Source organism: Mobula birostris, chromosome 6 (assembly GCF_030028105.1).
Source record: "Mobula birostris isolate sMobBir1 chromosome 6, sMobBir1.hap1, whole genome shotgun sequence".
NCBI lineage: Eukaryota > Metazoa > Chordata > Chondrichthyes > Myliobatiformes > Myliobatidae > Mobula > Mobula birostris.
The window spans coordinates 6610073-6626081 of record NC_092375.1 but is presented as its reverse complement, the minus strand read 5'-3'; the positions used below and the strand labels follow the sequence as shown (position 1 = coordinate 6626081).

Here is a 16009-nt window from a genome sequence, read left to right as displayed (position 1 = left end):
CATTGACAACCATTGTAAAAAGCAGCAGTCCCAACACTGACCCCTGTGGAACTCCACTGGTAACTGGCAGCCAGCCAGAATAGGATCCCTTTATTCCCACGCTCTGTTTTTTGCTAACCAGCCAATGCTCCACCCACACTAGTAACTTCCCTGTAACTCCATGGGCTCTTAACTTGCTAAGCAGCCTCATGTGTGGCACCTTGTCAAAGGTCTTCTGAAAATCCAAGTACACATCTACTGCATCTCCATTGTCTACCCTGCTTGTAATTTCCTCAAAGAATTGCAGTAGGTTTGCCAGGCAGGATCTTCCTTTCAGGAAACCATGCTGGCTTTGGCCTGTCTTGTCATGTGCCTCCAGGTACTCCGTAATCTCATCCCTAACAATCGGTTCCAACAACTTCCCAACCACTGATGTCAGGCTAACAGGTATATAGTTTCCTTTCTGCTGCCTCCCACCCTTCTTAAATAGTGGAGTAACATTTGCAATTTTCCAGTCATCCAGTACAATGGCAGAATCTATCGATTCTTGAAAGATTGGTGAAAGGGCAGGTAATGTTGAGGAAACAGGTAGGCTGCAGGAAAAATTAGACAGATTAGGAGAATGGGCAAGAAAGTGGCAAATTAAATACAATGTTGGAAAATGCATGGCCATGAAATTTGGTAGTAAAAATAAATGTGCAGACTATTTTCTAAACGGGGAGAAATTGCAGGAATTTGAGAGGCAGAGGGACTTGGGAGTCCTTGTGCAGAACACCCTAAAGGTTAACTTGTACGTAGAGTCATTGGTGAGGAAAGCAAATGCAATGTTAGCATTCATTTCAAGAGGTCTAGAATACAAGAGTAGGGATGTGATGCTGAGGCTTTATAAGACACGGGTAAGGCCTCACCTTGAGTATTGTGAACAGTTTTGGGCTCCTCATCTAAGAAAAGATGTGCTGGCGTTGGAGAGGGTCCAGAGATGGTTTATAAAAATGATTCTGGAATGAAAGAGTTATTATACGAGGAAAGTTTGATGGCTCTGGGCCTGTACTCATTGGAATTTAGAAGGATGAGGGGCAATCTCTTTGAAAGCTTTTGAATTTTGAAAGGCCTAGACAGGGTAGATGTGGAAGGGATGTTTCACATAGTGGGGGAGTCTATGACCAGACGTAAAGCCTCAGGATAGAGGGACATCCGTTTGAAAAAGAAAGATGTGGAGAAGTTTCTTTAGCCAGAGGGTAGTGAATTTCTAGAATGTGTTATCATAGGCAGCTGTGGAGGCCAGGTCATTGGATGTATTTATGGTAGAGATTGATTAGACATGGCATCAAAAGTTACGGGGAGAAGGCCAGGGAATGAGGTTGAGGAGGGGAAGAAAGGATCAGCCATGATTGAATGGTAGAGTAGACTAGATGGGCCGAATAGCCTAATTCTGCTCCTATGTTTTATAACCTAAATCAAGAACTTATGAGCCTCCACTTTAAGTATACCCAATGATTTGACCTCCACTGTCATCTATGGTAACGAGTTCCTCAGATTCACCATCCTCTGGTTAAAGAAGTTCCTCCTCATTTCTCTTCTAAATGGATATCCTTCTACTCTGAGGCTGTGCCTTCTGGTCCTAAATTCCCGCACTTTTGGAAACATCCTTTGCATATCCACTCCATTTAGACCTTCCAGTATTCAGCAGGTTTCAATGAGATTTCCCACCCTTCCCCACCCCTCCATTCTTCTCAACTCCAGCGAATACAAGCCCAGAGACACGAAGTACTTCTCATAGGCTAACACTTCTATCCCGGGATCACGAGCCAGCAGAAGGGATCAGCTGTCATTAGTGCAATTAGTTTGTGGGCCAAAGGGCCTGTTCCTGTCTATACTGTTCTATGTTCTATGTTCTATGACAGGATGACAGGCACTTGAATATCTGGAGTATGGAGTGTTGTGCACACAAGACCATCATACCATTCTGGATAAGACAGAGATGAGGAAATGCTACAGGCAGGGTTAGAGAAAGAGTGCAGAATTGGCTTTTCCAGACCTTTGAGCCACACCGCACAACAAACCCCCGATTTAACTCTTGCCTAATTGCAGAACAATTTACAATGACTAATTGATCTATTCACCGGTACGCCTTTGTACTGTGCAAGGAAACCAGAGTACTGGAAGAAAACCCCTGTGTTCCACAGGGAAGACACACAACCTCCTTACAGTGGGCACCAGATTGAATTCTGAAGTCCGAAGCCCTGTGCTGTAACATCATCACTCCAACCACTACACTCCCATGGCTGGAGGAAATGAGTGATTTAGAAGACAGATGATGGTTTACCTCACAACATAAAACATAGAACATAGAACAGGCAGTAGGCCCACGATATTGTGCCAACCTTATAACCTGTACTAAGATCAGCCTAACAATTCCCCCCATTATTCTTTCGTCCATGCACCTACCTAAGAGTCTCCTCATGTCCCTAATGTATTGCCTCTACCACCATCCTGGGTGGATGTTCCACATACCCATTACTCTCTGTATAAAAACATGTTGTTCACTACCGATTCTACTCCCAGGGAGTTGTCAAGTAGGTCTGAGGATTTCACATTTAACACTGCTTCAGATAAACAGAGTTATCTTCACATGTGCTCAGATCAGACACAACATAGGTTACATGCAGAATTAAGCAGCGTTTACCCTGTCCCATCACCATACCCAGGATAGGAAAGGCACACATTGCATGCAAAGTGAATCTTCCTCTACACTGTCCCATCACACACTCCCAGGGCAGGGACAGTTGGATACAGAGTGAAGCTCCCTCTACACTGTCCCATCACACACTCCCAGGGCAGGGACAGTTGGATACAGAGTGAAGCTCCCTCTACACTGTCCCATCACACACTCCCAGGCAGGGACAGTTAGATACAGAGTGAAGCTCCCTCTACACTGTCCCATCACACACTCCCAGGCAGGGACAGTTAGATACAGAGTGAAGCTCCCTCTACACTGTCCCATCACACACTCCCAGGCAGGGACAGTTAGATACAGAGTGAAGCTCCCTCTACACTGTCCCATCACACACTCCCAGAACAGGGACAGTTAGATACAGAGTGAAGCTCCCTCTGCACTGTCCCATCACACACTCCCAGAACAGGGACAGTTAGATACAGAGTGAAGCTCCCTCTACACTGTCTCATCACACACACCCGGGCAGGGACAGTTGGATACAGAGTGAAGCTCCCTCTACAGTGTCCCATCACACACTCCCAGGGCAGGGACAGTTGGATACAGAGTGAAGCTCCCTCTACAGTGTCCCATCACACACTCCCAGGGCAGGGACACTTGGATACAGAGTGAAGCTCCCTCTACACTGTCCCATCACACACTCCCAGGGCAGGGACAGGTAGGTACAGAGTGAAGCTCCCTCTACACTGTCCCATCACACACTCCCAGGGCAGGGACAGTTAGATACAGAGTGAAGGATTTGAAAAAGCTGCAGAGGCTTGTAGACTCGGCTAGCTGCATCATGATCCCTCCCCAGCATCCAGGTCATCTTCAAAAGGTACTGCCTCAAGAAGGCAGCGTCTGCCTCTAAGGACCCTCACCATCCAGACATGACTTTTCTCATTGCTACCATTGGGGAAGAGGACCATCTCTCAAAGTTTCAGGATCAGCTTGTTCCCCTCCACCATCAGATTTCTGAATGGACAATGAGGACTACCTCACTGCCTCTTGATTTCCACCTCAGATTTTTTCTGTTCCTTTTCATGTATTGCACTGTACTGCTGCTGCCAAACAAAGGATCAGCGGGCACAGACTCAGATTACATTTAGAATGGAGATGAGGAGGACTTTCTTTAGCCAGAGGGTGGTGAATCTGAGGAATTTGTCACCACAGGTGGCTGCGGAGGCAAAGTCAGTGAGTATATTTAAGGGGGAGGTTAATAGGTTCTTTATTAGTCAGTACATGAAAGGTTACAGGGTGAAGGGAGGAGAATGGAATTGAGAGGAATAATAAATCAGCCATGACGGAATAGTGGAGCAGACCTTACTGGCCGACTGGCCTAATTCTGCTCCTATGTCTTATGGTCTTATGACTTTAAACCTGATTCTGATTCCAAGGTCCATGCTGGGAGAGCAGACTTCTACACGGATACAAGGACAGCTCCTGACATTAGAATCAGTCCAGGTATCTGATCTGAAAAATCTGTGTCTGAATCAGATTTATTGTCACTGACATATGTTAAGAAACGTGTTGCTTTGCGATGTCAGTACAGTGCAATACATAAAATATACCATAAATTATAATAAGAAAATTAAAAAAAAATTAAACCAGTAGTGCAAAAAAAGAGAACAGAATAATAAGGTAGTGTTCATGGGTTCATCTTCCGTTCAGAAATCTGTTGTTGGAGGGAAGAAACTTTTCCTAAAATACTGAGTGTGTGTCTTTAGGTTCCTGTACACCCTCCCTGATGGTAGTACTGAGAAGAGGGCACGTCCTGGATGATGGGGGTTCTTACCGATGGATGCTGTCTTTTTGGGCATCGTTCTTTGAAGATGTTCTTGTTGGTGGGGAAGCTAGTGTCCATATTGGAGCAATCCTCTACATCTTTTTCTGATCCTGGGCATTGGTCCCTCCATACCAGACTGTGGTGCAACCAGTCTGAATGTTGTCCATAGTGCATCTGTAGAGCAAGGGTTCCCTACCTGGTCTCTATGGCATAAAAAAGGGTTGGGATCCCCTGTAAACTCCTTGGTAACATAACAAACTTTCAGTGATCAATCCCCTGTCCTCTCATGGTTGCTAGGAAGTTGGCATGGGCTAGCTGTTTGACGTATTTCACTCTTTACTCCACTGACCAGTCCACAGCATCTCTGGGACCCTTCGATACCCTGAAAGTCTCTCCCTTTTCTTCAGGCAGGAGTTAAGGAAAAGAAATTAATCTCCAAGCATGAGTACATCATTGTTAGCTTCCAACAAGGCAGAGTGCACAAGGAAACTGCTTGTCATAGATTGACCCATCTCATTAATACATTGCCAGACCTGTTCTCATGGGCAACACAGACAAAATACTGGAGGAACTCAGCAGGTTAGGTAGTATCTATGGAAAAGAGTATAGTCAATGTTTCGGGTTGAGACCATTCAATATCATGAAGGGTCCTGACGAAGGGTCTCAGTCCAAAAAGGAAACTGTTTACTCTTTTACATAGATGCTGTCTGGCCTGCTGAGTTCTTCCATAATTTTGTGTGCATTGCTTGGATTTCCAGCATCTGCAGATTTTCTTCTGCTCTCATGGGGTTCAGATGGTAGTGTTAGTATGGAGGACAAACCTGAGAGGCTTCTTTCTGAGCTGTTGTGGGAACTGGAGGTGCTGAAGTCCTCAGAATGGTTGTGAGGCATTCTGTTAGACAATCCCTCAGCCAATCGGTAGTCAGGGATGATAAGCAGGGCTAGAGGTCAAAGGGTAGAAGTCACAGCGGCATCAAGTGTTATTAGGTCATGGTGCAAGCACATGCAAGTACATGCAGTTAAAGCAAAAGCAGTGGAGGTTCTAAGGAAACAGCAAAAACTACTTGCACACAGGAGTCTCATCATCGGGACCATTGTTTTTGCATCTGGTTCCATTTTAATGGTGCACAAAGGAAATTGGGTGCAAATCCCACTGCAGTAAAACTTTGGCTTGTTTAATCCCAGGACGCAGAAGGAATCTTGGGCTGGAGGCTGCAGGATTTCATGTGGACTCTTAGCTGTGTGGGAGTTGAAGATTGGGGAGAATGTTCGTCAGTAGCATTGAGAAATATGGGGAGTATGTAGGAGATGGGACTGGGCAAGAAGACATTTGGGTGGGTTTGGGGTGAACAGGGAGAAGTTGGGTGTGTAGGGGTTGAACATTGGGGAGAAGGTTGGTCAGTGGTATTGAGAAATATGGGGAGAACATGGGAGCTGGGACTGGAAAAGAAGGTATGTCAGTAGGTTTGGGGTGGGCAGGGAGAAGGTGGGTGTGTAGGGGTTGAAGATTGGGGAGAAGGTTGGTCGGTGGTATTGAGAAATCTGGGGAGAATGTGGGAACTGGGACTGGAAAAGAAGGTATGTCAGTAGGTTTGGGGTGGGCAGGGAGAAGGTGGGTGTGTAGGAGTTGAAGATTGGGGAGAAGGTTGGTCGGTGGTATTGAGAAATCTGGGGAGAATGTGGATGAAGGTATGTCGATTGTTTTGAGGAAGAACAAGGAGATGGATAGGTAGGGCTTGAGGAGGAGGTTGGGGTGCAAAATTGTGGAAAATAGTTAAAAAATGGTGAGGGATTTGGGAAGAAGGTGGAAGGAAGAGCTATGGATTTGTGCAGACTGATGTAAATTCAGATTTATGTTCCAGTTCTTCAGGATTCCACGTGCCCAGGTTCATACACATCTAGGATGCCAAAAACACAAAGCCCTGATGCTGAAACTCCTTGTCTGAAGCACAATGAAAGCCTTCTCATTGGTCTCTGAAGTGTCTGTGCACTCTAACTGAACTTACCCCAAGCTGTACACCTTTCCCACTCACCATTGTTGAACTTGTTCTGCTCCGGCAGAGAGTATGTGCATCCGGAAGAGTCGGACTTCTGCTGGGCGGAGTTCTTCCACTGGGGGTCGGGCAGGTCGACAGCCAGCTCCTGGATGCTGCTGGAGTGGAGGATCTGGGTGGTGGCATACGGCGTGGCCTGGGTGACCTGTCCCGGGCTGCTGAAGCCAGCCTTGGTGGTGACATCGATGCTGCTGTAAATGGCGCTGTCCGACAGCATAGTTCCCAGTTTATCGCTCTGGCCTGAGGGACGTGTGGGGGCAAGGTGTGTGAGGGCAGAGGAGGAAGGGGGTGAGGGTTGAAGGGAGGGGGCAGAGGAGAGAGAGGGGGGGAGGGACAGGGTAGTGGGAGAGAGGGGGAGACAGTGAAAGAAAGCGAGGGAGAAAGGGGGAGAAGGAGAGTAGGAGAGAGAGAATGGTGGAAAGCGTAGAAGGGAGAAAAGGTGAGAGATGGGGAGAGAAAAAGAGATAGAGAAGGAGAGGCAGTGTGAGGAGGGAGAGAGAGAAAGAAAGTGGGGGAAACAGGGGAAGAGAGAGTGAGAGAGAATGTGGAAAGAACGAAAGAGTGAAGAGAGGAAGGGAGCGAGTGCGGGAGAGAGGGAAGTTAGAGTGGGAGAGAGAGAAAGGTATGGGCAGTGGAAGGGGAGAAGGAAAAGGAAGAGCAGGTGAAGAGAGAAAGGCAACAAGTAAAAGAGGAAAAGGGAGAGTACGAATGAGAGAAAGGGAACATGAGAGATAGAGGGAGTGAATGAGAGCAATGGAAAGAAAGAAGAGAAAAATTGAAAAGGAGGGCAAAAAGAGAGTGGGGATGGAGGAAACAGAGGGAAAGGGTGAAGAGAGTGGGGAAGGGGGTGAGGGACGGAGGACAAGGGGAGGCGAGAAAGAGTTAGGGAGAGAAGGGGGAAGGGATAACAGAGAGGGGAACAAGAGGAAAAGAGTAAGAGGAGTGAGGCAGGGAAGGAGAAAGAGGGAGAAAGGGAAGGAAAATGAAAGGGGAGAAAGGGTGAGAGAGTGAGAGTGCCCAGGAGAGTTAGGAAATGAAAGGCAGGGAGAGAGGGAAAGAGAAAACCAGTCAGTGATCCGTAAGCGAGTCTGCAAACGACCACATCTGACATGAAAAATAAACATGTCACCCTGAGTTTAAGTGTTTCGGAACAGATGCAGTCCATGAACCAACAGAGGGGAGATGATATACAGTCCCCATCTGTGATATGCTCAATGCCCTTCACAATCCACTGACTAAATCCATCCTTTATATATAAAAACAACACCGAGAAATTGCAGGAATTACACAGCGTGATGCCCAGCATCTGGCCTCCATTTAAAATTTCCAACTCCTGTTAAAATCTCTGCACAGTTTTGGCCCTCACTACCTTTTCAGTCTCATCCGAATACTCTGAGATCACTATACTTGTATTTAATCAGCCCCAACCACTGGCTGTGCCCAGGTCACTGGCGCCAACATTTCCTCTGTCTCGCTCCTTCTCTTTGTCCATGGCACGCTTTAAAACCTCTCTCTTTCACCATTTTCTTAGCCACCTTTCTTAATATACCTGGTGTGCTCTGGTGTCACATTTCAATTGGATTTTCCACCTGTCAGCCGGGTTAAAGGTGTGAGGTAAATGAACCTTTCACTGAACATGTTGAATGTAAAATATTTCCTAGAAACCTTGCAGCATAAAAAAGAAAACAAACATCAATATCAGTGAGTTACTGTGATTCCGAAGGACTTGCCTGAATGGGCAGTGGGAGCAGATTGTAAAGAACTTTGGTAATAAGTTTGATAATTACTTCAACAAATAATGAAAGGCTGTGTAGAGAGACGGGAAGGGAACTGGAATAATTCCCTTTCCGTGGTACGGGCTCAGAGGGACGTCACTTTAGAACTGAGATGTCCAGGTATTTTTTTCAGCCAGAGGGCGGTGAATCTATGGAATCTGTTGCTACATAAAGCTATGGAAGCCAAGTCATTGGATGTACAGTATTCTTGTGCCATTGAGGGTAAGAACAGGATGATAAGGAGGTTGAATGTCTGACTAAAGAACTGGTGGAAGACCCTGGCTCTGGGAGGTAATATACCACTTGCTTCATACCACTGCCACAACGAGCATCGCCCAGTTGCACTCACATCTAATGTGATGAAGTGCTTTGAGATATTGGTCATGACCAGAAATAATTCCCGCATAAGCAAGGATCTGGACCTGCTGTAATTTTTCCTATTGCCCGGTAGGTCAACAATGGATGCAATCTCACAGCTCTCCATTCAGCTGGACAAAAGTAATACTTATGTCAGGCTGCTGTTTTTTCAACGCAATCATACTCTCAGGTTCTAATCAACAAGCTCCCAAATCTGGGTCTCTGTATCTCCCTCTGCAAGGAGAATCCTTGACATCGTCACCAGGAAACTGCACTCAGTGAAGGTTGGAGATAACATCTCATCCTCGTTGACAATCAACCCTGGTGAACGTCAAAGATGTGTGCTTAGCCCACTGCTCTATTCTCTCTACACTCACTGTCTGGCTAGGCATAGCTCAAATTCCATCTGTGAATTTGCAGAGGAAAAGCTATTGTTGGCAGAATTTCAGAAAGCGATGAGGAGGTGTACAGGAGTGAGATAGGCCTGCTGGTTGAGTGGCGTTATAGCGACAACCTCGCACTTAATGTCAGAAAGACCAAGGGACTGATTGTTAACTTCAGGATGGGGAAGTCGAGGGAACACACACCAGTCCTCATAGAGGGATCAGAAGTGGAAAGGGTGAGCAGTTTTAAGTTCTTGGGTGTTCCTTGGTGCGACTGTGCTGATCCAAAGAGCACTATATGAGGTCATTCTTACCCTCGGCCATTAAGCTCTATAATGAGTCAACCTTTAGCGAGAGAAGTGATGACTGCCCCCTGATAGACTGGTGGACGTAACATATTTTTTATTCTTTTTTACTTCTCTTCTAATATTTGTATATTTGTACATCTGTGCAATTGTAATGCTACTGTAACACTGAAATTTCCTTTGGGATCAATAAAGTATCTATCTATCTATCTATCTTAACATCTCTGAAGATCTATACCGGGCTCAAAATGTTGATGCAATTACAAAGAAGGCACGACAGTGGCAATATTTCATTACGAGTTTGAGGAGAATTGGTATGTCATCACTGATTCTCACAAATTTCTACAGATATACCGTGGGGAGCTTTCTAACTGGTTGTATCACCATCTGGTATATCTGGTATGGAGGGGCTATGGCACAGAATCAGAAAAAGCTGCAGAAAGCTGTAAACTCAACTAGCTCCATCATGGGCACTAGCCTCCCCTGCATCTAGGACACCTTCAAAAGGTGGCATCCAGCATTAAGGACCCCCCTCACCCAGGACATGAACTCTGCTCATTGCTACCATCAAGAATGAGGGGCAGGAGCCTGAATGCACACGGACAGAGTTTCAGGAACAGCTTCTTCCCCTCTGCCATCAAGTTTCTGAATGGACAATGAACCCATAAACTCTACTTCATTATTTCTTTTCTCTTTGTACACTACTTATTTCATTTATTTTTATAGATATACTTACTGTAATCTTCATTTTACTGTTATTGTGTATTACAATGTATTGCTGCTATAAAGCAAAAAAATTCCACGACATATGCCAGTGATATTCAACCTGATTCCGAATCCTCTATCTCTACCGTTCTCTCCACTTCCCTTAAGAACCCCAGAGCCAGATTCAATGCTAGAGACCCGTTGGCTGGGGCTTTCCCGGGTAAGTTGCCCCATCAATGTATTTAGGCTGAGATTGATAGGTTTTGGATGTATGGGTCAGGGTTAGTAACCTAGTATGCTATGCTGGCTCTGGAAGCATGGTGACACTTTCGGGCTCCCCAGCAGAATCCTCAGATGTTTTGGTCATTGGCGCAAAAAACATATTTCACTCTATGTTTCGATGCTTCAATGCACCTGTGCCAAATAAAGGTAATCTTTAAATCTTTGAGGATGACAGATTTGCCAGGTGTCCCCTGTTGAATGACTGCAGTGAACTAGGTGGAGTAGTCGTAGTGTTCATGATCACCATTATAAATGAATGATTTTTCTTGTGCTTTAGATTGTTAATTCCACAGCTACCATGCTGGGACTGCACGCTGATCTCTGGTTCTGTACCAATACAACTATGTCCATATCCAGCACACAAAACCCAACTGTCTTCACGTGATCCAGATCTTCACATTCCCTTCCCTCCCAGCTAGGGTCCTTGGGATCTTGCAGCAGAGGTCCAGAGCTCCACCCAATGGCACCAAATCTCGGCTTGCACTCACCTCCGCGGCTGAAGTTGCCAACTCCTCCCAGGTCACCTGGACCATTGTTGCTGCCATTGACGGGGAGGCTGGTGGCAGGCCAGGAGTCTGCGAGCCAGGGGTAGCTGGATTCACCAGGATTAAGCAGGCCGGGTCTACTGGAAGAAGACAGAAAAATAGAGGGCTATGGGTACCCTAGGTAATTTCTAAAGTAAGTGTATGTTTGGCACAGCTTTGTGGGTTGAAGGGCCTGTATTGTGCTGTAGGTTTTCTATGTTTCTATGTAACAAAAAAAATAAATTACCCTCTGAGGCACGGTGAACAACTTGCCCCAATCAAGACTACTGGGTTGGCCAGGGTTCCCTTCGACCTTGCCTGGGCCCTGTCATTTATCAGTAGAGAACTCAAAACTTGATAGGTATCTTCTGACCCTGAGAACAATATCTCCCATTCCTGGATTTGATCATTCTGTCAGAGCAGCTGGTGTTTTACAAGTGAAGGAGTTTGAGAACTTAAAATCACTGCACCGTTAAGATGCACGAGGAGATACTTTGGCCCACTGAGTTTGCAGACCTTTGTCACTTCCATCCTTCACTTCCCAGCCCCTGTCACTATTCCCACCGTCCCATCCTCCACCTGCCTATCATTCCTCCTCAGCTGAATCCACCTGTCACCTACCAGATCCAGTCACCTCTTCATACTGAGTATCTCCCCTCTATCATTGAAGGTTCTCAGACCAAGATGTCAACTGATCATTTCCCTCCATAAATGTTGCCTAACCCCTTGAGTTCCTCAAGATTCCTATGTGCTGCTTCAGATTCCAGCATCAGTAGTCTCTCTTCTGTCTTGAGTGAGTTTGTGATGGTTCCCATCAATGCACTCTCCAACTTCTCCTGTAGGTCAGGAAATTACTCTCCATCCACGGTCTGCTGAATTCCTCTTTGAAGGTTGTGATTGTGTTCCCACCAGCCAGTGAGTTTCACATCATCACCACATCTATGCAAAGAATAAGTCCTTACTCACATCCCCCTCTTCACCAACATTTTAAATCTGTGCCCAAAACAACAGCGAACACAGCCCAGTCCATCGCACAAGTCTCTCCTCCATTGACTTTGTCTACATTTCCTGCTGCCTCATAAAATCAGCCAACATAACCAAGGACCCCTTCTACCCCAAACTTTTTCCCTTCTCCCATTTCTTGTTGGGTATACTGCAGTATACAACAGCTTGAGAACACGTACCATCAGGCTTAAGGACAGCTTCTATTCCACTGTTATGTCAATTGCATGGACCTCTTCTCCTCTAAAGATGAACTCTTGATTCTCCCAATCTACCTTGCTGGGGCCATTGAAGTTTCTGTCTACCTGAACTGTAGTTTCTCTGTAACTGGAAAACTATTTATAACACTACAACTGTAACACTTTCAAACCAATGTCTTACATTGACCTCCACAACATTGCTGTGACCTGTTGTACCATTTTGTTGAGCACCTCCACACCATTCGCCAAAAAGCAAAACTTCCTGATGGCCAAAAAATTTAATTCCGATTCCTATTCCCATTCCACATGTCAATCCATGGCCTCCTCTTGTGCCTCAATGAGGCCACTCTCAGGTTGGAGGAGCAACACCTTATATTCTTTCTGGGCAGCTTCCAACCTGATGGCATGAACATTGACTTCTCCTTCGTATTCTTTCTCCTCTGTCTCCCCTCTTCTTCTGTTTACTACTCTGGCCTATTACCTCTTCTCACCTGCCTATCACCTCCCCCTGAGTCCCTCCTCTTTCCCTTTCTCCCATGGTCCACTCTCCTGTCCTATCAGATTCCTTCACTCCAGCCCTTTATCTTTCCCACCCACCTAGCTTCACCTATTGCCTTTCAGCTACCTTCCTTCCCCTCTCCACCACCTCCCCAACATCTTTTTATTCTGGTGTCCTTCCCCTTCCTTTCCTGTCCCGATGAAGGACCTCGGTCTGAAACATCGACTTTTTATTCATCTCCGTAGACCTGCTGAGTTCCTCCAGCATTTTGTGTGTGCTCCTCATTTATTATTGTATTTTTAAATTCTGTTCTAGCTTGTAAGAATTGTGTATAATTTATGAGCAACACACAAAATGCTGGAGGAACTCAGCAGGTCAGGCAGCATCTATGAGAGGAATAAAGATCCTCCTGCACCTTGTGTGTGTTGCATCGGCAGAATCTCTGCTGTATATAATGTCTGATCTTTTTGCGAAAATTGAATATCTGATGCTCTGTGCCTGTGATGTTGCTGCAAGTAAGTTTTTCCATTTCACCTCTGATACAGAAACGATACTTGTGCTGATGACGATAAACTTGACTTTATATTCTGCATTCTGTTATTTGTAATGGAATGATCTGTCTGGGTAGCATGCAAGCAAATTTTTCCCTGTACCTCAGTGCATATGACAGTAATAAACAGATTACCACTTGTCCCAGTTAAGTAAACATCTCTGTTTCCTCTAAACCAGTCACAGACTTGGACCCAGTTTGCTCAAGGCCAAGGCAGATTTGGGCATGGCTGCTCCTGACAGAGTGAAGGGAATAGGGCAGCACAGTGGTGTGGCTGGTTAATGTAATGCTATTATAGCTCAGGGGCGTTTGGAGTTCAATTCCGACATCATCAGTAAGGACTACGTACGTTCCTTCCTGTGAACGTGTGGATTTCCTCCGGGTGCTCTAGTTTCCTCCCACATTCTAAAGACACATAATTAGGCCATTCAGCCCATTGAGTCTGCTCTGTTATTTCATCATGGCTGATCCATTTTCCCTCTCAACCCCATTCTCCTGCTTTCTCCCCGTAATCTTTCACGCCCTGACTAATCAAGAACCTATCAACCTCTGCCTTAAATATACCCAATGACTTGGCCTCCAAAGTTGCCTGTGGCAACAAGTTCCACAGATGCACCACTCCTCATCTGTCCTAAATGGACGTCCTTCTATTCTGAGGCTATGCCCTCTGGCACTAGACTCCCCCACGATAGGAAACATCCTCCCCATGTCCACTCTACCGTTTATTAGGTTAATTGATCATTGTAAATTGCCCTGTGATTAGGCTAGGTTAAAAAGGTGGGTTGCTGGGTGGTGCACATCATTGGACTGGAAAGGTCTGTTTTACGCTGTATCTCTAAATAAAATATAATGTGCCGTGTTGGTCATACAGGATGACTGCACTCTTCAACCCTCGTTTGCAGGCAAGCTGTGTTGGAACAGAGAGCTCTGATGGATTTTTAACGTGTTCCCTAGGTACACGACATTAATCTGAAATGCCCTTCCTCACAGTATGGCAATGACAGGTGATCCGTCTCCAATCTATCCATCACCTCTGAGTCATTTACCATATGATCGATTACGTGTAATCAGAAGACTCACAGCAATTTGGAAGCAGCCAATAAGAAGTGGACATTTCAAGCATTTATGCTAATAATGTCCAATTAATGCAGCCAACATCTATCTAAGAAATCAGTACAAGATTTTCATCTTTGTTACCTGTTCTTTTCATGATACATGGAAGGGATTAAATATCCAATGTTGTTTTGGCCCATAGTTTCCAGCTCAGCCAACTGCCATTAAACATTACCTGCCTTTCGCTCTGGATTAGACATGGGAACTTTTCCCAGTACTTGCTGCTCCGTTCCTGAATCTCACTGGGAAATGGGACCACAGAGTGTATGTGTAGGCCGAGTAAGGTGGGAATATTCCATCATTGCATGTCAATGTCATGTTCATCTCCCTACACCTGAATGACTTACAAAGGGTCACAGGGCATGGAAACCACAAGACAGGATATATAATAGGAGTAGAATGAGGCCAGTTGTCCCATCATCTGCTCCTCCATTTCACCATGATCCATTTTCTTCTCATCCCCAATCTCCTGCTTTCTCCCTGTATCCCTTCATGTCTTGATCAATCAAGAATCTATCTACCACTGTCTTAAATCTACTTAATGGCTTGGCCTCCACAGCTGCTTGTGGCAACGAATTCCACAGATTCTCCACTCGCTGGTTAAAGAAACAGGTCCGTCAGCCTAACGTTCCATGCTGATCAAGATGACGAGCTAAGTTAGCCTAATTTGCCCAGGTTTGGTTCAAATCTTTCTAAATCTTTTCTACCCAAATGGACCACTTCCTCCAGTAGCTCATTCCACATAAGAGCCATCCTCTGGGTGAAGAAAGTTGTTATTCAGGGCCTTTTTAAATCTTTCACCTCTCAACTTAACATTGTGCCCTTTGTTCCCAATATCCTAACCTTTGGAAAAAGATTGCATTCACCCTTTCTATATTTCTCCTCATTTTATACAAATCACTCTCATTCTCCTAGCCTTCTCAACCTCTCTCCATAGCTCAATTTCTCAAGACCTAGAACATCCAAGTAATCCTCTTTTGAACTCTTTCCAGATAATGTCATCTTTTCTGTAACAGGGGGATCAAAGTCAAACACAGTATCCCAATGCAGACTCACTAATGCCTTGCACAACTGCAGTGTAACTTGCACACTCAGTCCACCGAATGACAAAGGCCTGTGTTGCAAAAGCCTTCTTCACCACCCTGTCTAACAGTGACGCCACTTTCAGCAAACCATTAGCCACTTCTCAATAGTCTGGCCCTATCAATGTAAATGTACCTTCTTCTGTACAGCCACATCATTGTGTGACTGGCCCCTTGATAATTCCAGATTGAAATTGAGGGCATTTACATTATTACATCTTGAATCCTACAACACCATTAAGTGTTTGAGGTCACTGTCACCGCCACCTGTCTAACAACCATAAAGGACATATAAATACAAAAAGGGGCCAATAACATCATGAAGGATCCCACCCACCCTGCTAACGGACAGTAAGTCCCATGCCTATCAGGATGGAGGCTACGCCAGGACCACCAGATTCAAAACCAGTTACTTTCCCCAAGCAAAAAGGCTGATCAACACCTCCACCCACTAATCAACCCCTCCACAGCCCCTCATGACCACTGCTTTATCACTTCCTGTCAGAGTCACTTTATGTACAATCACTCCATGCCCAGTGTCACTTTATGGACATACAATCAATCTACGTATACAAACTATATTAAGTATTCATACTTACTGTTTTTCTTATTATTGTGTTCATTATCTTATTATTATGACTTTTGTGCTGCATCAGATCAAGAGTAACAGTGATTTCATTTTCCAGTACCCTTGTGTACT

At 45.3% G+C, this 16009-nt stretch overlaps 1 protein-coding gene across 6 annotated transcripts in view; it reads right to left on the bottom strand.

Annotated features, from left to right (window-relative positions):
• Window positions 1–16009, bottom strand: part of robo2 (roundabout, axon guidance receptor, homolog 2 (Drosophila)) — a 620252-nt gene that overhangs the window by 86069 nt on the left and 518174 nt on the right. For 5 of the 6 annotated variants that reach the window (XM_072259833.1, XM_072259836.1, XM_072259835.1 and 2 more), the window contains 2 exons: window positions 10828–10964; window positions 6512–6772 (listed from right to left, as the gene is read on the bottom strand). In XM_072259833.1, the coding sequence (XP_072115934.1) occupies window positions 6512–6772; window positions 10828–10964 (398 nt within the window). The remainder of the gene's footprint in view (window positions 1–6511; window positions 6773–10827; window positions 10965–16009) is intronic. The other variant, XM_072259834.1, reaches the window with a different exon arrangement.